Source organism: Rhinolophus sinicus, linkage group LG02 (assembly GCF_036562045.2).
Source record: "Rhinolophus sinicus isolate RSC01 linkage group LG02, ASM3656204v1, whole genome shotgun sequence".
NCBI lineage: Eukaryota > Metazoa > Chordata > Mammalia > Chiroptera > Rhinolophidae > Rhinolophus > Rhinolophus sinicus.
This window is the reverse complement of record NC_133752.1, coordinates 99,637,051-99,663,791: the sequence shown is the minus strand read 5'-3', so window position 1 is coordinate 99,663,791 and position 26,741 is coordinate 99,637,051. Positions and strand designations below refer to the sequence as shown.

General features: G+C 37.7%; 1 protein-coding gene across 8 annotated transcripts in view; it reads right to left on the bottom strand.

The window, feature by feature from the left end:
• Positions 1-26,741, bottom strand: part of USP6NL (USP6 N-terminal like) — a 227,022-nt gene that overhangs the window by 100,589 nt on the left and 99,692 nt on the right. For 2 of the 8 annotated variants that reach the window (XM_074324986.1, XM_074324991.1), the window contains exon 1: positions 14,930-15,017. The exons of the other annotated variants lie outside the window; for them this stretch is intronic. In XM_074324986.1, coding sequence (XP_074181087.1) covers positions 14,930-15,002 — 73 coding nt within the window. In that variant the 5' untranslated portion in view covers positions 15,003-15,017. Of the gene's footprint in view, positions 1-14,929; positions 15,018-26,741 lie in introns of those variants that run through there. 8 annotated transcript variants of the gene reach the window in all.

The following is a 26,741-nucleotide window of genomic DNA, read 5'->3' as shown; positions in this document are numbered from 1 at the left end:
CACGGTTTACGAGAGGACAGAGAGCTCAGTGCACCAGGAGGGAGTGGGCATGACGTCGGGCAGAGTTCATCAGCTGTGGGAGTGGGTGCAGCACACAGCTCAGTTGTCGTGATGCAGGAAACTGACAGTGTCAGTCTGTTTAGTCCACTGATGCCATTAGCTTCAGGTTTCCCAGTAAAGAAGGAAGATAATCAACTGAGAACTGGATATGCAGGAGATGGGGACGTTTTGAGAAAGGGGGAAACTGAGACAGTCACTTCCATGACTGACTAGGATAACGTAGTAAGACTGCCAGGCAGCAGGAAAGTCCACCTACAGTTCATGGCCGTGAATTTTAAGTACGACGAGTCAGAAGTTGTGGTGTATACTCCAGCCACATCTAGCTGCACAGCCACAAGGAAGATGGGCTGGGAAGTAACAGGTCAGCTGAACCACCAAAAAGACTCTGAAGCCTTGGTCTCTTCCCTTCATCCTCTGCCCCCCGACTGAAGTCCACTCGGGCAAGTACAGGCACGACTGCCCACGCGCAGAACAACATGGCCATCTTGGGGCTCTGTCTCCATCACTGACAGCATTCCCTGGGTTCTCTCTCCCTCTCTCTCTGTCTTCAACAAGTACTTCCATGAGTGATTACATCCATTTCCAAGATGAAGAGTCCTGTATCTGTGCCCCTCCAGCCCACTCCCCCAGAATGCCGGACTCCTATCCTGCTGCTTTCTGGGTGTCTACACCTACACGGCTGGAGGCTAAACCCCACTGTGTCTGGTCCCAGTCTGAGGCTGCGGAATTCTAAACACGTTTCCTACACTCCCCGTTCACAGACCCCGTAATCAGGCACACTCTACTTCTCCCCGAACACACCCGCTCTACTAACAACTCCACTCCTCTACAGAAAACCACATCTGATTCACCTCATTCACTTCATAAAACTCAAAACATGTACTAATAGTAGCAAAGCAAGCTTTGAAATATCTGTGTAAACCTAATCTAATTGAAAGGTATGTCACAGTGAAGTTATATTTCAGTATCTAAAGAACTCAAACAGATCCACCCTCCTCTGCAGCAAATATAGAGCAAACACAAGGAATTTTTTCTGGAGTGTTTCTGACAATGTTTAAATTCCAAGAGTAATGTCTACAATTCACCATAGTTTATTTTGCTTAATATTAGTACATGTTTTATAATTGCCTAGATGATACATTCAGATAAACTTCTCACGTCATTTTTTTAAAAACCTACTTCTGAAAAACAATTATAAAAAAGCAATACAAGCCATTAAGTCAAGCTTGGTTACATACTTTTATAATCTTGACAGCATAATTTTTAAAATATTGGCAATAAGAGACTGCCAAATTCCCTAAGCTAAAGGTCCATATGTAATAAAGCAATGAAGGTAAGATCCCTTAAGAAAACAGATGTGTGTGTGTGTGTGTGTGTGTGTGTGTGTGTGTGTGTGCGCGCGCGCGCCTAAGGTACTGTGCAGGCAGTATATACAGTATAATATAAAAACTAGTTTTTCAGGGGGTTTCTGAAAATTATAGATAAATGTATAAGTGCTTTAGGATGTTTAAATGAAAGGCAAAATTTACTGACCCAAATAATTTCTACTTCTTACTTTGGAGACACATAAAGAGGAAAGTTGGAATTTCAAAAATATTATAAAAATAAGGATATAGTTCACGTAGTCATTTTAGAGTAAATAACACAGCAAGTTTAAGATCATTTTCCAAACCACTGAGTAATTCAACATCCCAAGTGTATAGGCAGCGCACCCCAAGCACCTAGGCAACGAGACTGTCCACAGCTCAGGGAGCTACAATCACTCTGAGGGTACAAAGTCTCACGCTGACAGTCTGACATTACAATCTGACATTTACAGACTCCAAATATCCACATCATATCTAAGTAACATTACACTACAGTATTATATGGAAAAATAATGTTAAGCCCAAACGTATTTTGCTTTATCAAATAATCACAAAGTTCAACCTAAACCTTGGTCAGCATCTTATAAACACGAATTGTTATAAACTCACTTTGGAGATGACTGCTTCCCACTGGGTGGGGAGGGAGCCCATCTCATTGCAATGGGACATCAGTCCTGATAATAAATACTAGCTCCACCACTTGTCAGTGATTTCATCGTAACCTCGTTCCGCCTCAGCTCCCTCATTTGTAAAACTGATACCACCACACCACCATAGGTTGTTTTAAGGATTTAGGATCAGGCCTACAAAGCAAGTCATATTTGCACATGGAAAAAAGACTAGAATGATACACAATAAAATACCTACAGACATCTTTCCTGAGTAATGAAATTACAGAGGTTGTTTTTTTTTAATCTTCTCTTTGTTTGTTTTGTGTTGTCCCAGTTTTCTGCATGAAGACTAATAATTCTATGAAAATAAAATGAAAAAACAAAAAGTCTGGTTTTGTGCAAAAAACGCACAATAACTTATGCAAATCTCAATTTTTACATTATGTCTTACAGTAAGTCACTATTTCAGTACTCAGTATGCCGGACACGTCACAGAAACTCTCCACGTAAAGCTCACAGTAATGGCTAAATGTGTCATCTCAGCAACTACAAAATATGTACTAAGCAAAATACGCTTTTAAATGTAAGCAAATAATATTAAGCTTTTAAATGTAAAAATATTATTAAGCAAAATACGCTTTTAAATGTAAGAAAACTGAGGATCATTGAGATTATAATACTAAGCAAAATAAGTCAGACAGAAAAATTTGAGAACCATGTGATTTCACTAACATGTGGTATATAAACCAAAACCAACAAAAGAACAAGACAAACAAATGAGAAACAAAAACTCATAGACACAGACAATAGCTTAGTGGTTACCAGAGGGTAAGGGGGGTGGGGGGTGGGCGGTGGGAGATGAAGGTAAGGGGGATCAAATATATGGCGATGGAAGGAGAACTGACTCTGGGTGATGAACACACAATGGGATTTATAGATGATGTAATACAGAATTGTACACCTGAAACCTATGTAACTTGACTAACAATTGTCACCCCAATAAACTTTAATTGAAAAAATAAATAAATAATAATAAAAAATAAAACCATAGCAGTCAAAAAAAGAAGACGGAGGATCAGAAAGGTGGCTTAGCTAGGACGTGACAGCACCAAGATTCAAACCCAGTCTGATTTGTATGCTCCAGTCACTACATTACACAGGGTTAATTATTAAGTTGTCAACGAAGGCAAGAATCATCTTACCATTAAAAAACAGAAAGAAAATGCAAATATTTGCAGGTTCAGGGACTTTTTCTTATATAACCCTGCCCAAAAACATCTTTTCCCCTTTCATTACTGCAGTAATAGTTTCTCTAAAAGAGGAAGCCATACTGTTGGCTTATCTGTTTTGAAAAGATTCCTAGGTTTAGCAAATTTCACATTATCAAGCCATTTCAAATACTAAACCACAGCTGACACTCGGAAGTAACCAAAGAAGAAAAAAAGCCTCTGAACAGTAAAAATAGATGTTCAAACAACAATAAAGTTTCTGTACTTTACTTATAAAATCTCTCAAAACCTTTATTCACACCTAATTTATCGTGTTTTTATTCAGAACTATTTTTAGACACAATTAAAACCAGGTTCATGGCTGCTTCCTTCCCAAAGCAAAGAAGATTAAAGCAGAAAATAAGAAATAGGAAGGACTATTAGAGGCAGATACACTGATAATGTATGTACAAGAAATTACCTGCCTGAGGAGTCAGAAAGGTAAGAAATTTGTAAGAAGGAGTTAAAAAGCATTTGATCTAAATCTATTTTGAGTATATTCAAGCAGCCCTGAATACCGCATTAGGCCTTAAGTTACTAAGAAAAAATATTTAGTATATTCTACAAAATAAAATGACAAAATAAAATTTTAGGTATTTCACCCAGAATAGTTAAAATATACAAGTTTATGCTTCAAGTATCCAAAAAAAAAGTCACACTGTAGAATACTTTATATCCTAATTGAATGGCTATTGTATGTGTGTAAAATACCGAACAACACAAATGTGTGTAAAGAAAAGTGAAGGCCCTTCCCCTATAGCCCCTTGCCCACCCGACTTCTAGTGTTAACTGTTTGGGGTGTGTTTCCATAAAGCCTTTCTTTTCTGCATACTCCGAAACATATATAACCATACTATATACACACATATATAAAATAAGTACACAAACTATAAGTACACAAACATAAAAAAAACTATAAGTACACAAAATAAACGTATCCCTATGTACGGGAGGGCAGGCAATGGAATCACACTATGCATATTGTCCTGCAAGTTTTTCCTATTCCCATATATTTCATGGTTGTTTTGCAGGTCTGTTCATATAACTCGAGCTTACTATTTTTAGTGGCTGGCTGTAGTACACGCCACTGTAGGATATACCACAATGTACTAACCTTTCTGCCACTGACAGCTATATAGATGGTTTCCAGTGGTGTGACACTGTATAAACAAAGTCACGGAGTAGGTTTCTGTGCACACATCAAGGACAGTATTTCCACAGACTGTCACAGAGAGTCATTTCCACAGATGAAACACAATTTTTAATTTTGATAAGGAATACCAAACTGCCATCAAAAAAGCATACAACTTTGTTCTCTTACAAACAGTGGTGTTAGCACCACTCTTATCACCGTGGACACTAGTCACCTTTTTTCATTTCAGCTGGTCTTAGGCACACATGGCATTTCATTATTGTTTCTAGCTACATTCTCCACAAACACTGCTAGTTACCCACCCAACATCCCCACATCTTCCTAATAGAACCCAAAAAAAGTTAGCAAGAATATTTCAAGTTAAAAAATACTTGCTTCCCCAGGCCAACTTGTAGCTAGGGGTAGCCACGTGACACAGTTCTGGCTGACGGTTTAAAGAAAAGCTTTTCCTTCTACAGGTGACATCCGTTCTGGATTTCCCCTTTTCCTTTTTCTTCTGGCCTGGCTCTTGGCCCTAAGGATGGAGATGTAGCAGATATCTGAACAAAGATGAAGTATGACTGAGGAAAAAAACAAAAAGGGCTGGGTATTCCAGGCATTACCGACCACTGTAACCACCCTACGAAGCCTCCACCCGGAACTGTTTCAGCCGCTCCACCTGATTTTAAATTGTTTGCATCTAAACATAATTCTAACAATGAACAGTCCTGTGATTGTCAGTGACACTCAAAATCTTATTCTATGTCATGTTCTATATTATATGTTATTAGCCATTTGTACTTCTTCTGTAAGTTGTCTGTTATGTTTGCCAAATGTTCACTTGGTTGTCTCTTGATCTGCAGACATGGAATTCTATAGAAAACACAATCATATCTGAATTGACTACTTTCTCAGTGTCTCAGTTTTATTAGGCATTAGAAAATAAGTTTTGGAGAAATAACAGTATTGGTCTCTTGGCAGTTTCTTGAAAAACTAGACATCTACTTACCATTCAATCCACCAATCGCATCCCTGGGTATTTAACCAAGAGAAATGAAGATTTACATCCACACAAGAACCTGTACATGAACACTCATAGCAACTTTACTGGTAATAGTCAAAATGGTGAAAGAATACAAATATCTTTCAATGGGTAAATGGTTAAACAAACTCTGGTACATCCATACTGTAGGATACTACTCAACTCAACAATAAAAAGGAATAAGTGATTGATATATGAAACAATTTACATGGAAACTAAGTGAAAAAAGCCAATCCTCAAAAGTAAGATAATATATAGTTCCATTGATATAATATTCACAAAATTATAGAAATACGGAACAAATTAGTAGTGGCAAGGGGTTAGGGAAGGGCAGGAAGGGTGAGGGAATGGGTGTGACTATAAAGGGTAGCTTTGTAGGTGATGGATGGTTCTTTATCCTGATTATAATGGTGATTACACAAATCTACACACGCGATAAAACTACATAAACTACAAGTGCATGCAAAACTGGTGAGATCTGAATAAAGAGTATGGACTGCACCAATGTCAATATCCTGGTTTTGACATTTAACTATAGTTCGGTAACATATTATCACTGGGGGGAAACTGGGGGAAGAATACATGGCACCCTTGGTACTATGCTTTGCAACTTCCTGTGACTTTATAACTTCCTGTTAATTATTTCAATTTTAATATATGTGCTGCCAAAGCAAGCACAGTAATTATTTCAAAGTAAAAAGAATACTCGGTCCTATTTTTGAAAATCCCATAATCAATATTCCCTTTCTCGCTTTTCAACTTTCTCCCAGCAGCGTCTGGGGGACTTTTTCCTTCCTTTCCACTTCACTTCACCTGAAACCCCATTATTTCTAATCAAGGTCTCACACAATAACCAGAATGCGTGAAAAAGGCACTGCTTCCGCCACCCAACTTTGCACACAGACAACTCCTAGATACTGAGCATTCAGGTGTTAGGATTAAAGTATAACCATTCCAAACGTTTTTCATTGGCATTTTGGATTGGTCATGCTACAGCAAGATAAGAGCTTTCTCACAATTATTTAAAATGTAAAGGAGTATTAAAATGCTCTTAAGTAGTAATTTAGATTAGCCTAAGTCAGATTTTTCAGGTCCAGCATCTCTGCTATGCTGGATGCTTTTGGTGTCTGCAGTGATGGAACTAGCAGATGTTCAGGTGACAGTCATTAAAAGCGCTCCATGACTAAGCAGAAGAATGACCTTTATTAACTACTGCACCTGTGTCTGCCAGAAGGGAGCGAAATAATACTCCAGTAGCCTATTTTTAAAGGGTAACAAGTTATCTGAAATGAGAACACTGCAGCACTTTTAAATTACATTTAAATTATATCAAGATAAGTGGTACAAACATGTCATTCAAAGCAACACTCTTAAGTAAAATAATTCATTGTAAACCTAATTGTTCTCTAGAGAATGTTTATAATATCTACTGGGCAGTCTGTTTTAGTAATAAAATAATACAAAGTAAAAATTGAACCCCCTTGTTAATTAGGTAACTGTTTAAATAGGACAATTATCTATTATCCATATGTGCACTCATCACACTGATGAGAAACAAGTATCAGGCAAGCTCATCAACTACTGTATTCCTCAGAATTCATTTTTATTCAAAATGATGAATGAATTGTGTGTGGTCCTTGCCCTCAAGGAGCTCACAGCTTAATACACAGCACATTAAAAGGTAACCATTAAGTATATATGGTATAGGGTAATACGTAGAGATATATGCAAAGTGCTCTTCTAAATCACTGCCAAACAGAACTTGGTACCCCTGTCACACCGGTTCGCAGCTGGGTTCTCCAAGACACCTCTAAAAAACGTAAGGAAGCAGCAACACAGGATAGTGAATCTGTGTCTCAGAGAAGATGCCTGCAATCTCCCATTACTCTGTAAGACCACACGCAAATTTGATTCACATTACTGGTTTTATAGCAGCCTCTCTTTTCTCCAGCAACATAATAAGGTAACTTGTACAACATACATCTGTGACAGTACACGTAATGCAAAATGCAGCTATCCACAGATAATAATAGCTTTTGCCACTAATACTGTTATATATTAAGCAATTTTTAATAACAAATGGGAATTCTATATGGTCTTACTATACCACAGGCATACACTATCCTACAGTAGAGACGTTTGCATTCAAGTTTTTAAACCTTTTCCCTCATATGGATATGCTAAACCTGTTTAAAGTGAAAAATAACCTAAATTATACTTAGATGCCATTATTATAGAAACATGAAAATTAAGTTTTGCTTGTTATATTGGATAGTATTTTTTTGCCTTTTGATTAACTTTTTTCCCTTTGTTATATTCATGTGGTAAACATTTGAGTGTAACCAGGAAAAATACAGAAAGAAGGAACGAACAGCAGAGTAAAGCATATGAGAGATAATTTAAAGAAGTGAGTAAACCAAGATCCTTTACCAGCATCCTTTAAGAATGTGTCATCGAGGAAATCACCAAATATGTCACCAAATAGTGCTCTGCATGTCACCGTGTGGTGGAGTAGTGACTATTATCCAGACCCCTCCCCAATGAGACAAACACGCGCACGCAGCAGAGTTCTGCGAGACGGAGCGTGACTCTGATACTGACGCCGCCACACATGGTGGGAGGGGTTCTGAATTCCCTTTACTTCAGACATTACTTGAACAAATGTGTCTTGATATTAATAGAAATGCTGATTGCATTTCTAAAACTAAAGATGCTTTAATTCAACCAGCATACCCCGAACATTTACTAAATGCACAGATAACTATGCTACACATTCTGGAAGAGTTTATATATCATTTGAAGAGATGAAACCATCATCATTAAATATTTTTAACAACAAAGGCACTGATTAACTGAAAAACGGAACGAAGGGCTAGAATTGACAGCAGTGCAAAATGAGCTGGAAAGGGCAGGCTGGGCTCCCACAGTGCCTGACAAAGGAGCCTCTGCTTCACCCTGAAAACAGTGTGCGCTCACCATGAATTTTTAAGCTACAGTGGGTGACAGGAACATTATTCTAAATTGTGGTCAAACAAAAATGAAAAATATATTCAAGCAGGTTGGTGTATATACATTTTTTTCCAAAGGGGCAATAAAGATACATAAAGGACAAAAAGATACTCAATGCACATTAATAAATTATAAAGCACAGTAAATCTGAACACTGCATATTTATTTAACAAATACATACTATGTGCCAGGTGCTGTTCTAAGCACTTTACAAGTGTTGACTAATTTAATCCATATTAACAACCTTATAAGAACGTCCGTCTGCTCTTATTAATCCAAGTTTACATATGAGGAGCCCAAGGCACGGAGAAATTAAATAACTTGCCAAGATCACAAGACTAGTAAGTAGTGGATTCAAGATATGAACCCAGGTGGTCTGGCTACACAATCTATCCAGTGCTGCCCAGTAGGATTTTCTGCAGTGTGGCTATTGAGCACTTAAGATGTGGCTGGAATGACTGAGGAACTGAATCTTTATTTTACTTAATTTTAATTACTTAAGTTTAAATAACCATATTTGTGGCTAGTTTACCATGATGAATGGAGTTTAGACTATGCTCTTAATTACCACTGGGTCCTTCCTTGCTGACATGCAAGAGAGGAGTAGTGCTCCGGACGTCCACTGCATTCAATTTCAAGAGTTTAAACAATTCAAAAAAAAAAAAAAAAAAAAAACTTTCAAATAATGTAGAGTGTCAAGCAACGAATCATTGTAAAATTCATTGCCTTACTTTCCCAAATTATTTTCCACAGTTAAGAGAATGATACACTGGATCAATGTGGGCTACATAAAATGAACCCATTTTAATATTTTTAAAACAAGTTAAAATCTATACATTGAAATATATTTTCCTACAGCAAAGTTTTGATAAAACTTTTATCAATTAACTTTGCCTGTAACACACAAGTTTGACTTCAAATATTACATTTCTAAATTTAAAGAATAAATGCACTAACATTTTCCAAGTACAAATGAACTACCAACAGTTATAAAGATCAGCAAACACCACTATACTGAATCAGACCGCTGCCCACAGAACCCTGTATCAGTCCCGCCTTAAACATCTATAAACAAGTTAGTCCCCATCCACGAGATCAGGAGTGCAACAGCAACAGCAATAACAACCACGATAAAAATAAGAAAAGCAACAAAAATATTAACAGCAGCTTCCACTCAGCCCTTACTATGTGTGCCAGCCACTGTGTGGGTCCTTTATATCCTGATCTTGAGCCTCACAAGACTCTTGGGAAGGACTTACTATTATTATCCCTACTTTTCAGATAAAGAATCTGATGCACAGAGAGGTTAAGTGACTTGCCAAAGGCCACACAGCTAATAAACGAGTAGTGACTCCAGGGCTGTGACCCCAGGCTGCCTAACTATACTGCCCCTGCACTTAACTAGCCTCCTTTGGGGCCCTTCCTCTTCATTAAATCACTCTCATAACTGTGTCAACACAGCAGTAAATGGGAAAAATCGCTAAAGGCCTTTTATAATTAAACCTGTACTTCCTAAGCCACAACTTCCTAAGACGACTGTAATCCAGTCGTGTGTGTGTGTGTGTGTGTGTGTGTGTGTGTGTGTGTGTGTGTGTGTGTACAGAGAGTAAACATAGTGTGGTACACATTATGAATTTGGTATTTTAATATAAAAGGTTAACAAAAAAATGACTTTAAGAAAAGCAGTAGGTAGAATGTAAGTGTGAGTGCTCTGTGAAATCTTAGACAACACTTCATTCTGTAATACATGGAACGCACTGTGACAGAGACATTCACTGACTTGCTCAAGTCACACGGTGGTAGAATGAGATCACAGGTCTGACTCCCTAATCATCGATGTCCCTTCCACCATATTGTAATGGCCACATCTGGATTTTAACGTAGGGTATACAAGGTCTGACAATTAAGTTCGCAAACTTGTTGCAACGGTATTACTAACCTTTTTTGATATCAGAGGGATTCTTCATTGTGAATTTGTACCAACTGGACAGTTAACCAAGTTTACCATTTGGAAGTGGTGAAAAGGCTGCGTGAAAAAGTTAGACGACCTGAACTTTTCGCCAACAATTCATGGCTCTTGCATCACGACAATGCACCAGCTCACACGGTACTGTCTGTGAGGGAGTTTTTAACCAGAAAACAAATAACTGTATTGGAACACCCTCCCTACTCACCTGATCTGGCCCCCAATCACTTCTTTCTTTACCCAAAGATGAAGGAAATTTTGAAAAGAAAGTATTTTGATGACACTCAGGACATCAAGGGTAATACGACGACAGCTCTGATGGCCATTCCAGAAAAAGAGCTCCAGAATTGCTTTGGAGGGTGGACTAGAAATTGGCGTCGGTGCATAGCTTCCCAAGGGGAGTGCTTTGAAGGTGACCGTAGTGATATTCAGCAATGAAGCATGTAGCTCTTTTTCTAGGATGAGTTCGCGAACCTAACTGTCACACTTGTCTGTTAGTCCTCGATACAACTGCCCAACCCCAGCACAGAACAAAGGACGCTGTAACAGTGAGTTTCAAGCTAAAAGACTACTAGTTAAGACCCATTTTTTGTGTCTTTTTTTTTTAATCACATTAGATACCAAATACAACCTGACCAGTCTTCTCACCTTCTCCCACTATCTCCTTAAGAATATTTCCAAACTTCTTCACATAGTAGGTATAGAAGTGTCCTTGTGTTTGGGCACCTGAACTCTCTGCGCTATTTATTTTGCTTGAGATGCTTATACAGTCTCTTTTTTCCCTAGCTAACTAGCTTTTATGCAGCCTTTGATACTTGGCTCAAATAAGCGCATCTGTCCCTTCACCAAAGAACTGAATTCCTTCACTCTCCTAGTTACCAAACCAGGGCCAGTTCCCCACGACACCTCATCTACTCCAATGCCTATCATAATACATATTCATTATTGAGCTTTGTCTCTTATACTTGCATCTGAGCTCCTTGAGGATACATCTCTGTACCCTTGCACCTAAGATGTGATAAGTGTTCGAAGCGTGTTGATCTAATACAATAAATGAAGGCCATTTCAATAATCTAGAGGAGAGCCACTGAAGCATGAAAATGGGAATGACAAGGTTAGGCTACCAAAGCGCCTATGTTCTATGAACAGGAGAAACCTTCAAGATCTCCCCCTAAATCTATTCTTACATTAAGAATAATTTTAATACACATGGTCATCAGGTTTTGTAACCTACAAAAAATGTATTTTTAATAAAGAACCTGAATCATTAAGAAAAGGTTAAATTTTATTCTGCATACTTCTGCTTAACAAAATAGAGAAACATGTACTATTTCCATCCAAATAAACACGCGACTTTTAAAGGAGAAAACCAGACTCCTCGATAATCCACAGTTACATTGCTTACCTTGGTGCCTAACGCAAGTTTGAATAGACTGTATGGTTTCACATCCCATCGGCTAGACAGTGTTTTGCCTTCCCCAGTCTAGTCAGGCTGGGTCCTCAAGATGCAGGCTAATGAGGCCATTTGAGAGGAAAACTGTCACATCTTATTTTTCCATTGGGCAGAGAATCACTGATCCTACCCCTTTCCGGGTCCCCAAGATTAAATTGCTTTAACTCTGCCCACGATGACCTCATGGCAAAACATACAAACCAGTATTCTACCCTGCGTATAACACCCCTTCGAGTAAACTGTCTTAACAAGTGTAGGGAAGCCCTCCCTCAGTTCCTCCTTCCCTTCAATTAACATCAGAAAGCCTACTATGTTCCAGGCATGCACCAGGATCAGAGCTTACTGTGTATGTGTATGCCCAGTGACTAGCCCAGTGACTAGCGCAGTGACCAGCCCAGTGACTAGCACAGCGGACACGTGATAAGGGCTTTATGAATGACTAAATGAGAAAATGATGAATGAACAAATGAGTTAATATATAAATGCATATTTAACCCTCTTTCCTATAAGGAAAGGATACTTTTCCAAAGACCAGTTATCCTTTGCCTAGTGTTCCTTTATTTTGCCCCAGGTTGTATTATAAAACATCTATTTCTACACATCTCACCTATCTTATGAATGTCAATCATTTCTATCAGCTCCCCATTCATAAGTAGAAAAGAGGATGTGGATCTGCTAAAATTATCCTTCGTCTGATACTAGTTCTTTCCTTTTCTTATAACGCTAACTGTTGTAAAATTCTAAGTTCCTTAAAGAGCATAACATAAACTCTTAGCACTATATTTGAAATATAGACTAGGTGCTGGGTAGGTGGGAGTAGTTGATTAACTTCAACTAAATGACAAGGCAGGGATTTGGCAGATGTTTTGAAGATTTGGGGGGAAACATTCATGAATATTCCATAATTTACCTGCTTCCCCAAAATAACTCTTAACCATAGTCTTGTGTCCTACTTATAATAAAATACATCGTTTGTTTACTATCTCATACTAATAAAATTGATGAAAAGTTTTCAAACCATTTATCATAATTATTTCATCTCCAACTTTGATGTTTTCCTTCACAAATCAATTTTTCCATACTACTTACTAATATTAATGTGAATACAGTCCTTTAAAATGTTGTTCTCTCTACATCCATCCAAATTCATACTATATGTTAAAGAACTGAGTCAAAAACTCTTATCACTATCAAAAATTGGTAAACTATAACACTATTTTTCAAAAGGATAAAACTAATAGTAAATATGTTAGCTAAATGACTAAAAACACTACGAGAATAGGTTTGAAAAAATAAGCTAAGAAAAAAATCTATGTATGAGCTACCTCTGTTTTCCCTGGTCATAGAAAATCCTGTCGGAAAAAAATAGGAAAAAAAAGCCATTCTACTACTTTAGCAGATAGTATCTTTCAGTACTATTTTTTCTATATTCATATGGCATTTCCTGTCAAATACGATTACTCTGTGTATGTGTGTGTGTGTGTGTGTGTGTGTGTGTGTATTTTGAAAAGCGCAGAAGAATATTATTATTCTTTTCCCTTCGTATATTCCAAATAATGATTGTGACTGAAAGCACATAAAGTAGAAGAAACATTCCAGTAAAAAAATTCCATCTGTAAAGGTCAAACGGTATGAATCTGACATTTTCAAATATTGAGATTAAATTAACTAATTTATATTCTCCTGAAATAGCAAAAGCAGTAAGCTTTTTAAAAAATATCTAATTGTTAGAATCCTGCTACTCAGAGATAGGAATGCAGTCTTCTATTTCAGAAGGGAGGAGAAAAAAGTAGAAAACAGTAGGTAAATAACTGTAAAGGTATCCTAAATATAATACTATCACATTTTCAAAGGTAAGTAAAAACAGTTTTAGTTTCTCTGCTGTTTGAGAAGCATTTTTATCCAGTTGAATAACATGTTTCCCCATAAAATGAGAACAGACAAGATTTCTTTCAGCTATAATATTCTGTCTATGGTTGATTATACTATATGTCACAATATTATAACATTTCATACCATCACCCTAAATCATTTTACATGGGACTTAAAAAATCTCGCAAGCTTTACTTTAAACACAGATCATATCAAGTTTTTAAAAAATCCAAAATAACTTATGTTTTACGTCACGTGAGGCATACTTATGTTATTCAAATACATAAAGACAGAATGATATACCTTACACATGAAAAAGTTGACATATAAATTTATCAACTGATTTTAAATCATAGATTAAATTAGTGAAATTGTCAGTTTTATAAACCTTGTTGATGGCCTATGTTTTTAAAATCAATTCCTAATTGTCATTTTGGAGATTTACTATTTCAAATGTTTAAAAAGCAAAATATACAAGTATTTCTTCAAAGCTGTATCTGCATTACTTCATTTTAAATGTGTAAGTCAGACACGCAATTAAAAAAGATTTTGAAAATGTATTTTAGCACATGCCAAACTGACACAGGTTATAAATATAGGGCTATTTTAAATAGAAACAGCATTGGTTAAGCATATAATCATATACAGAAAAAATTAATTATTCACTGGAAAAGGCAATAAAATCTACCATTCACTGGCTAAGTTATTTTATCAGCTATTCACAAAAATAAGAACCATCTAGTTCTTTTGCCCTGCTACAGGCAGAATCCTAGCTTGTTCCCTTCTGATTTCTACCATGAACATTTATATCTTAAAAATAAAAGAGCATTATATAAATTATTCTTCTACCTCCAAAATGCGTAACGCAAGAGGACCTTTACAATGTGAAAAATACTGTTGCAGCAGCAATGTCATAACCTCTCCTTACTCTTCTTACCTTTAGTAAAATGTATGGTTTAAAAACAGTAATAATGAGGCATATTAACAACTATGCCATTACCTGATCCTTTTCAGATACCACGATATATCAGAAAAGCAGAAGCATGTGTGCTAACTCAAAACTCCTGAGCACAGCTTTTCTTCAGGCATATCTGGAAAAACGTCTGAGCACCCTAAGCGCTCTGGCTGCTCTCCCTGGTCATGTCCTACCTTCCTTCACTGCAGCTGCCTTTTGCCTCGATGGTGTCACCAGCTCCTTTACAATCTGCAACACTTGAATCATTGCTAGTTAACAAGCCAGACTCCAGCAGCTTCCTCCAGAAATCCAACAGGTTTCATCACCAAGAGGCTCATGGCATTTGTGCTTTCAGGAAGCTCAGGCACCAACCCAGTTCAACTTCAGAGAAATAAATGCTTTGCTTAGCTATCCATGAAGCTCTGAGCATTTATAAGAAACAACGGAAAGATAGGCTGTGTCTTCTTGAAATGATGAATTCAAAGTAATTTCAGCACATGTGAAAACCACCATCCTCAAAGTCCCAAATGTATGACTTTGCAAAACATTCAGTTATAATCAAAGCAAAACAAAATGTGGGTAATCACTAAGCACAGTGAAAACATTTTCTCACAAAAGTCATGACAGGAAAAATAAAGCGCTATGCTATAAATTCTCATATAGTGGATCACAGATGCTACATGCGCGTTTTTAAAAACACTCAGAAGTAGTCAACCAAAATACCCTGCACTGTCAAAACCTTAATACTTTATTCCAATTTCTCAAAAATCTCATATTTAAAACACAAAAAACAAAATGTGGATAAAAATAAAACTCAATCTTGCTAACTCCAAGCTCCCAGATCTGCTTAAAAGGTATTACCTCAAAAATATCAATTAAGTTCCTTGCTCTCCAACACACATGCACACACACACCACACACACACATACACACATCACACACACGCACATACACACAACACACACAACACACACATACACACGCACACACACCACACACATACACCACACACACACCACACACACATACACACGCACACACACCACACACACACCACACACATACACACACCACACACACACCACACACACACCACACACATACACACACCACACACACCACGTACACACATACACCACACACACCACACACGCATACACACACATACACACACCACACACACATACACCACACACACGCATACACACACCACACACACATGTGCATACACACACATACACCACACACACCACACACGCATACACACACCACACACACATGTGCATACACACGCACACACACCACACACCACACACACACACACCACACACACACCACACGCACGCATACACACACCACACACATGTGCATACACATGCACACACACCACACACACCACACACACACCTACATACACCACACGCACCACACACACACACACACACCCTGACATCCTAGTACATGAGAAGTCTAGGCTCGCACTGCACACTAGAAATCCCCAAAGCGGTCTGTAAATTCGTTGGTCTCACCATCAGAGGCATGGGCCAGAGAATTTCACATCAAGTATAACCACAGTTTCTGCCATAGGCCAAGTTGCAACAATGCTCAATTAATATTTAATACCTTTGTTACATGTTCTATTCTTTACATAGCAGCCCTTTTCAAAGCAAACCACCCGAGTTAACTAAAAGAGAAAAATGACTTTCAGGTTAACATGGTTAAATGTTATTAATTACTACAGGGACTCTCCACCAGCCATTCATTCCCCTCACTGCGCTGCCAACTTTCCTCTCCTAGTTTCCTTTCCTTGCCATTTATTATTCTGATATTCTCAGTGTGTCATCAAATACTGGGTCCCAGAGCAAATCAAAGGCAGTTCCTTTGCCTCCACACAGTGAAAGGCTTATTCACTTATTGTCCCATTTCTCAATTGGACAACTGAGGCACACAGTGAATCAATCAAACAAGGTGGAAAGTCAAACACAGGACCCCAAACTCAAAGTCTTTCGCTTTCTCTGACACTAAACCTCTTCTGTTAAAATGTAGCTTTAATTCAGGATGACGTTTTCAGCTTTTCAAAGAAGAGGTGCTATAACATGTGCATATATATATCCACACATAATGTATTCTCCATATGGGTGTTAATTTAAGACATCAGTGCTACAAATCCATGACAGTGAGAAAACATTTGCAAATGGAGGACCAGACAGGCGTGTACCCTAACCACATATTATCTTTAAGGACCAAGTTTGTACTTGTGGCCTAAAACAAAGAAGAGTTCAGGTGGGTCAAGACCAAATGTTAAACCCCAGATCAAAACTGTGCTCTTTAAGGAATCCTTCCAAAGACCTGACATAGACAAGCCAACATTTAAGTCAAACTCCTCAAGTCACGTTCTCCCAGTTCTTTCTATCCCTCGCCTCGCTCCTAGGGCAGTTCCCAACATGAAATAGCTGTTAACTATCTGCTGGATTTATTTTCCAGTTCTTTGCATTTCCAGCTCCTGAGAAATTACTTCCACTCTTCCGGAAAAAAATGATGTTTCTGAAAGGTCCTTTTCTGTTAGCTTTGCTTTCTCCCGGCATTTCTCTCTTCCCATGAAAGGAAGACTATACAGGGCATGATCCTGTCAGCCAAGTCTCTCCTCCATATCTGATCAGTGAAAAGAGGAATGTCTACATTCATGTTTCCATAACTTTCCATTCTCATCATCACCTATCTCACTGACATCACTGTTGTTTGAAAAGGAAAATCATACAGTAACCGGTTGGGGCACACAGGTTCACTACTGACAGGGCTTGCCTTCTGCTAAGCAACCAATAGCTTGGGCTTCTCTCATTCTCGTCTCATTTTCTTTTTTTTATACACTGCGTCAGTAAAAAATATTTGAGTGCATATTCTAATATGTAACTGAGCTGTGCTCTAAAATGTCAAGATCATGAAAGATAAAGAAAGACTGAAGAACTATTACAGATGAGAGGAGAGTGGAGAGTAGAGTCAAGATAACTAATGTAACACATGATCCCAGATTAGATATTGGAAAAGAAAGGGAGGAGGGGAAATAGATGACATTTGGGGACAATTGATAAAATGTGAATACAATCTATAGATGATCAGTGTTAATTTTCTGATTATGACTATTAGACTATAGTTATGTAACAGAACATCCTGGATTTTAGAAAAATACACCCTGAAGAATTTAGGGATAAATACTTCAATTTACTCTCTAATGATTCAGAGAACAAATAGTATTAATATAGAATAAGAAAGCAAACGTGGCAAATGTTAACATTTGGGAAATCCAGGTAAAAGAATATGGAATTGTTTGTGTTATTCCTGCAACATTTTCCTGAGTCTGAAATTATTTCAAAATAAAAAGTTAAATACTGACTACATATCCCAATATATATTTTCTTATAAAAGATGTGTATGTATTCATATCTACCAGGGGTGCCAAAAAATGTATACAAGTGGACACTTTGGTCAGCGTTGCTCAAGCAGTAGTTCACCATAATCAGAAGTGCCTAAACGCTGATGGGAACCACTTTGAGCACCTCTTGTAACTGCAGAAGTCAAACGTGACTTGTGTTCATCTTTTGTTATCGGTAAATATTGAGTATTACAATTTTAATACAGTTTTCCTTTCTTAAAATGTGTATACATTTCTTTGGCACCCTCTATATGTACATTTCATTGTACAAAACAGTAATTTTAAAGGAAGAGATAAATAATGTCAAGAATGACACATTTGTATGTCTGCTGTGTTTCAGTTAACTGTGTATATGTGTACAAATATGTACAGACACATTCTCCTATTTACTGCCTTCACCCCATAGGTCATTCTAAACCTCTCTGGCATGCAAATTTCTAATGCAGAACTACCTCTGAGGTTAGTCTGGCTCAGATAACCCTGAAAGAACTGATTTCCAGATTCTTAACTCCCACAGGCACCTGTCGCTACAGCAGATGTGCTTCAGAAGATGCCAGCAGCCAGGGTCCTCCTTTCCCGCCTGCCTCACACAGCTCCTTTCTCCCATTTTACAAGGAGGCCAACCCTCACCCACCTTCCTGTGGTGCAGCGCTCCCAAGGGTAAAACGGGACAGTGGGGGGTAAAGACGATTCGACAATTCCTTTAATCAAGGCTGTATAAGAAACACCAGCCCATTCCACTCCGTAAGTGCTTCCAATAAAATCTTACTTTACAGTGAATAATTACTTATCAAAATTGATCATATATATATTTGTTGGTTTTACCAACAGCAATAGGATAAAACTCTGGGAGGAAAGTGTAATGGATGTATAATTTTTTAAATGGATGATACTGGGTATCAAACCACTGTCATATTTTAACCTGACTGGCTACATTTACAAAGAGGATGTAACAGTTTCTGTTTATTTAATATTTTTACCTTATTGTGCCTCTGGCACAAAGAATTGGATAATCATATTCATTCCTTCCTATCATCGATCCATGTACAGCCCAGTTTTACTGATTCACTCAATTATTTAATTTTATTTAATAATTTCATAAACACCACAAAGCAACAACCAGGAGCTTAACGACAATCTACACCTAACCCACAGCCCACCTCATCGTCCCCGCTTCAACCCAGAGTAACGATCACCCTGAATCCAGTAGCCAGCTATCATTCCCTTGCTTTCTTTTATAGCTTTATCTTTACATATCTGTATGTACTTGGCTGTTCTGAACTTTATCAAAAGGGTATCGTGTTTTACATAATCTTTTGGAAAGTACATTTTTTGTTTACTAAATGATTCTAATATATTCTAGGCCAGTGGCCTCAATCTTCAGTACATACTGAAATTGCCTGGGAAGTAACCAGTGTGATGCCTGGGTCCATCCAATGAAGGGACTTCGACTGCCTTCTCTGGGGTACCGCCTGAGCGTCACACATCCTATAAGCTCCCCCAAATGATCCTAACACTCAGCCAATGTTAAGAAGCTTTGTTCTGAAAGAATGACAACACACACACACACACACACACACACACACTCACACACGTGTATACATACATGGAGAGAAACATGGATGTACAAAGAAAAATATCGAAAAGTTAACAATGATTTTTCCTCAGAATGGTGGCATTATACATGAATTTTTAAGGTCTTCTTTTTTGCTGTATTTTTCTACAGAGAACAGATTTTACTATCATTTTTTTTAAAGGAATTACATTTTGGTTTTAAAAAAATCCATAGCACCTCACCAAAAAGATACATAGCTAGCAAGTAAGCATATGAAAAGAGACTCAACATCATATGTCCTTAGAGAAATGAGATACCACTATACCCTAGTAGAATTGCTAAAGTCTAAAACCCTGACACCACCAAATGCTGGTGAGGATTTGGAACAGCAGGAACTCCCACTCATTGCTGGTGGGAATGCGACATGGTACCGCCACTTTGGAAGACAGTTTGGAGGTTTTTTACAACAGTCGTTACCATACAATTCAGCAATTGCACTTGTTATTTACCCAAATGAATTGAAAATGATTTCAAAATATTTCAAAATAAAAAGTTATCTACACAAAAACCTGTACATGGATGTTTACAGCAGTTTCATTTATAGTTGCCAAAACCTGGAGTCAACCGAGATGTTTTCCAGTAGGGGAATGGATAAGCAAACTGTGGCATATCCCGATAACAGAATATTATTCAGCAATAAAAGAAATGAGCTATCAAGTCACGAAAGACATGGAGAAACCTTAAATGCATATGGCTAAGTGAAAGAAGCCAGTCTGCAAAGGAACCAATCTGAAATCATACAAACTTTATGATTCCACCTCTATGACATTCTGGAAAAGGCAAAACTGTGGAGACAGTAAAATGATCAGTCGGTGCTCGGGGCTTGAGAAAAAAGAAATAAGGAGAAAGAGACGGCACACAGGGAATCTTAGGGCAGTGAAACTGCTATAATGGTGGATACATGTCATGCTACGTTTGTCAAACCCATAGAATGTACAACACAGAGAGCGACCCCTAATGTCAACTATGGACTTTAGCGACTAGTAACATTGGCTCATCAATTGCAGTAAACGTACCACATTAATGCAAGATGGTAGTAATAGGGGAAACTGGGCAGGTGGGAATGCTACAAAGGAGTATAAGGGAACTCTTGGTACTTTCCACTCAATTTTTCTGTAAATCTAAAACTCTTCTAAAAAATAAAGTCTTTTAAAAATGACAAAGGAGACCTATATTTAATAGATATTTAATCTATATCCTACTCCTCAGACTTTATCTAAAGTAACACAAATATAAATCCAAAAACTACAGAGTTTAACTGGAGAGAGAGAGCTAAAAACAAAAACATGAACTGCCCATGTACATGAGAGACCCACCGTGGCCTGGAGGATAAGAAATGTCATAGCTGCCCTTGCAATGGGCGCCTGCAAACAGCTGTGAGCTGGTTCTCTCTTTAACAGAAAACTTCTTACCTCAATCTTGTTCCACACAGTTGTGTTTTTGTTATACATCGCCACCCCCAAAACCACTAACTTTTGGCTAACCCCAAAATTGCTGACTTATTTTTCCTCCCTACCACTTCCAAATCCAGAATTCCCAGAGTGGGACACAAGGGAGAATACCCGTGAGAGAACAAGAATGAGACAACAAAGAGAGAAACTAAACGGGCTGGGAATATAAGCACTCCCTACTGCCCACCTAGCCGCACATTCCAACTTACGCCGTTTTCCTTTCTCCAAGTGAAACTACAAGGCAGAAATCGACTTCTTTTAGATGAAATGGGATCAATAACAGGAATTACATGGCAAGTGATATAAAGAAAAAACATCTAGGTAAAAGAAGGTAATCTTTTCCCACCCTTCCTCACTCACAAAAAAAGAGAAAAAAAAGACAGAAAGGGAGAGAGGAAGGGAGAGGGAGCTAAAAGGAGGAGAAAGGAGAAAAGGAAGAATAGAAAAAAGAGGGAAAGAACCACATTGAATTTGATCTCATTTGTATTGTTTCTCTCATTCATTTAATAAAACCATGAACAAGTTCACTGGAGCATCTGGTTTGGCCCTAAGTATAAAGAAGGACAAGAGAATCAGTATTATTTTAAAGTAAAATTATACTATTAATACTATTCATAACAAATGTTATAGATAATTCAAACCAACTCCCTAGAATCTTAGAGAATTACAAACTAACTTAAAAGGTCTCTAATGCTCTTCTTTTTGCAAAATACGTCTTTAATAGTTTTTCCTATTACAAAAATAATGTATGCTCACTGTAGGAAATAAGTATCCAAAACTATGCCAAAAGAAAATAAAAATCTCTCTTAGGCCCACCATACAGAGATAAGCACTACTGACAACCTTTCAGACTTATCCATGTACTTTTTTGTTGTTGGTTTTACAACAATGGGGTAATATTATGCATACTCTTTTGGAACTGATAGGTACTTTCATACTTTAAAATATTTCATCCACATCTTTTTATACAATCAACAAAGAGAAGGATATTTGCACTGCATTCTACATCTACAAAATTTGTGATCATATGAGTAGCAACCCAGCATCTTTCCATTCTTGGCATGGACTCAGATTTTTTCTAACCACTTTTCAGAAAACTTTTTTGCCTTTCCTGGAAATATATTTTAGACTTAAACTACTGTCATGTTTTTCAGGACATGTAGACAAATGAGAAGGAAAAAAATGTTAGAGGCCACACTTCTTGTGACAAAAATAATCTGCAAATATTCCAGATATCAACTGATCTGCAAATAGAAAAGGACTATTAAAAATTAAACTACAGGCGGACGGGTGGCTCAGTTGGTTAGAGGGCGAGCTCTGGGCAATGGGGATGCCAGTTCGATTCCCACGTAGGCCAGCGAGCTGCACCCTCCACAACTAGAATGAAGTCAATGAGCTGCCACTCAGCTCCCTGGTGGCCAGATGGCTCAGTTGGTTGGAGCTTGGGCTCTCAACCACAAGGTTGCCGGTTTCGACTCCCGCAAGGGATGGTGGGCGCAGGCTGCGCCCCCTGCAACTAACAATGGCAACTGGACCTGGAGCTGAGCTGCCCCCTCCACAACTAAGATTGAAAGGACAACAACTTGACTTGGAAAAAAGTCCTGGAAGTACACACTGTTCCCCAATAAAGTCTTGTTTAAAAAAAAAAAATTAAACTGTAAGCCCATTTCTGACAAGTCTCCTCTTGGGCTAATAAATCAATTAAAATATTTCATTTCTTTGTCATCCTACTTAAATTTCAAGGGTGGGATATAATCACTATGTTCTAGAATTTTTAAATTCAATTGCTACAAACTCATCAATATAAAATGCATCATATGTTGATTATGAAAAATAAAAGTTGTACATTTTTCCTACCTAAAATCTATACTATTTCCTGTCCGAATACTGTTCAGGTGCTTTTACAGTAAGTAATTCCTAATAATTCATACTGGGTATTTGAAAATTAACACTGTCACAAGCTAATCAACTGTTTTCACAGATTTTTTTCATTAAAAAAGGTAAAATAAACAAAGCTATAAAGGTTAAATGTCCTGAAATTGTAGAATGTGGAAAGAATCACAGGATATGTGTTTATGGATGACAACATTATCCTTCTTTCATACAATCTCAAAGCGTATTAGATGGCAGTAACTGTTTATGAACAAAAGTATCTGCATTAGTGTCATTAAGTTCGCAGCTCTTTCAAAACCAGTTTTTAAAAATATTTTACCAAAGGGGAATTCGTTTTGCTTATAAAAAGCAACCCAGAAATTTCTCAACTCTGTAGCTCAGCGGAAACTGTTATAAATATGTGCAAAATATGCTTCACAAACATGAGAAATAAAAATATACTATCCCAATGTATCTTAACAACATCTAAAAACTCTGAATGTACTGACTGCATACCATCAGTGCATTTTAAAGCAATAAAATCTTGTTCAACCATACAAAATGTATTAAGCACACAATATGTACAATGCCCAGTAGGTACAATGCCAGTTCCAGGTTATTACAGGGGTGATCACCTCCTTCCATTCTACCAAGAGAAACTGGCATTAAACACATAATTACACAATTCATTATTGAATTAAAATTGAGATGACTCCTGCAAGTTAAGTACAAGATGACCAGAGAATGTACCTTTACATGTGAATTAGTGTGAATTAAAGGCCATACATAGTACAGATGACCCTTGAACAATGCAGGGGTCAGGGGAGCCTACCCCCACAGTCAAAAATCCTGTATAACTTTTGACTCCCCTAAAATTTAACTACTGTCATCCCATAGTATCTGAGGGGGGGTTGCTTCTAGGACCCACACCACCCCCTCCACCCTCTTTTAGGAAAGACAGGAAGACACAGGCAAAAACATTTCCCTACTATTAACTGTAGCCTAATGAATTTTTCTGGGTATTTTTGTTTTTTGTTTTTCTTTTTTAAAAAAAGGGCAAATTCACCAGTAATATTCATTCTGAAAACATTTTTTTTAATTGAACCATCCTAAATAACCACAAAATAGGGAAATGGTGTATCATTACCTTTAAGGAATATGAAATTATGAGCTCAATTATTAAAAAAATAACAGAAACATAACTGTCTAAACACAATTCAATGTTATAAGTCCAAATATAAAATTGCATACAAACTATGAAATGCAATTATATAAAAAGATACACAATCTGGCCAACACCAGGGGGTCATATGCAAAAAAGCAAATGGCTGCTTTAATATAGCAGGGTTACAATGACTTTTCCCCCCATTTCCAAAATATATTTTAATGTCATGGTTATACTTTTAAAACAACAGCAAAAGAGGATTGAGGAAGATGGAGAGAATAGATTCGTTTAGATAACATTGTGTAAAATGAAGTATAAAATAGAAGCAACAGTGGGGTGTTGTAAACCAAAGTTACAAACTTAACCCCCTCCTCCAACCACCTACCTCTACCAATGCTGGATTTTCCATAGTTTGCTCATCTTAATCTCAGCCTCTCAACTCCAGATCTTCACACATGTTGTTCGCGTTTAGAACCCGCTCCCTGTTCCTTTTCACTTGCCAGGCCTCAGCTGGAATACAGTTGTCTCCTGGTGGCCTCCCTGCCCTCCTGTGGCTCAGTCCCCTTGGCCTGCAGATGCCTCCACTTCCCTCTCTGTGGTGATACTGTGCTACGCGGGCGGCATCTGCCTTCCCCACTAGTTCTACGCTCTAGAGGCCAACGGCCACATCTGTCTTGAGCTTGTCACACGTCCCCAAAGACCAACACAGCATCGTACACAGGCAGGTGCCCAGTAAGTATGTGTGAGTACTAAAATAAAAGCAGAATTATTTGTTCAACACCATATAATCTCTTCCTTCAAATGTTTTAAAATCAGCCTCAAAGACTCCTCTTAAAACATTTTAAGAAAGTAATTTATAGCAGCATGTGTCTCAAAGGTGTCTAAAAAGCAAGGTTTGAATCTCTTATACTTTGCAAAATCCCAAGTTAATTTTCTAGCTTTCAATACACCTTGCAAAGATTAAACTTTAAAGAGTCATAACTATGGGTGGCAAGTATCCTGACATTTCACATTGAAATCTAATATAACCCATAAATCTCTAAAACCTAATGAGAATCAGAGACTTGATATGGTCATTTATTCTACATTTTTAGCTACAGAAAATTTACCAGGGCAAAGACAAAGAGGCACCGGGTTCTGAGAAAGGCTAACCCTTAGTAAAGCGATCTCAATTCATACAAGAGCTGCAGCTGGTTTATTATTACACAACAATTCAATAGTGCTGTACTTTATACCTTCAAAGCACTTGTTCACCCACATCTGGAGATGTTTGTCAACATAATTTAAAACAGAAATTGTGCAAAAAGGAATTTCTCTTGACAAAAGTCAAATGTCTCTTTTCAGGGTCATCTCATATTCTAGAAAATATTTCATTGCGTTTCTCCCAAGCCTTTGTAATAAAAGCAAAACAGAAACTACTAAAGCAAGTACAATAAATCCAGTTCTTATGCAAGAGATTTGAATCCTATTTGAATTAAAGAAGTGGGAAATTTTTCTGTTAAAGAACTAAGTGGAAAGAAAACCGAGAGAGATCACCATGTATCTTCCTTTCTCCTCCAGACAGACTTCCTGGAGGAATGCCCCCAAACCAGTCCCACGTGTCAGGACAGCTCTCATTAGAGGAAGTCTCAGGCAGTCCTAACCTCAGGGATACTCTGAACCAACTGGTCCGCCCTCTTCAAAAGCCCCATATCATGAAAGACAAAGAGAAGTTCTGAGGAACTGATTAGAGAAGACCTTAAAGACTTGACAAGTAAAACGCTGTGCATGAATAACACTCAGCTGGCTCCTGTCGGGCTGGGCAAAGCTGCTGCAAGGGGCGTTCCTGGGGACTGCCAACGTGGGAAAAGCACTACAGACTAGATAAACACAATTTATCTATTCAATAATTTCACTGTGGTTACGTAAGAGAACATCCTGTTTTTAGAACTACACACTGAAATACAAAATGGATAGAGGAGCATGGTAAATGCAACCTAGTCTCAAATAGTTCCAAAATAAATAAGTAATGTGTATCTTTTTAAAAATACATATTCAGAAGTTTAAAACACAAAGAATTGATCCTACTGAAAGAATAAAGTTGGACCAGGTGTGAAGGAGAGAATTTCATGGTATCAGAGGTAGAATTTCACCTGCTGAGAAGATACACACTTATCAGAGACCAAGACCACTAAGAAGGAAAATGGCAGATGTAGACTCTTCCTTCAGGACGCAACTCAGCACTGAGCCTGAAGGGCGTATCTTTCCCCTTAGACCAAAAGCTCGCATGCCTAACAATTTTTACATCATATTTTAACGGAAAAAGGAGTAATGACTCCACTTCCACAATACACATCAAACATTTTTAAGTAGCTTTCTTAAGTACAGAAACCCTTTTAGTAAGGAATTATTTGCATCCAAGTTCCTTTTAACAAAGTCAGCTTGGGTAGCTAGAAAGACGGGAAGGAGTCTTTTTCCTTCCTGAACAAAGCTC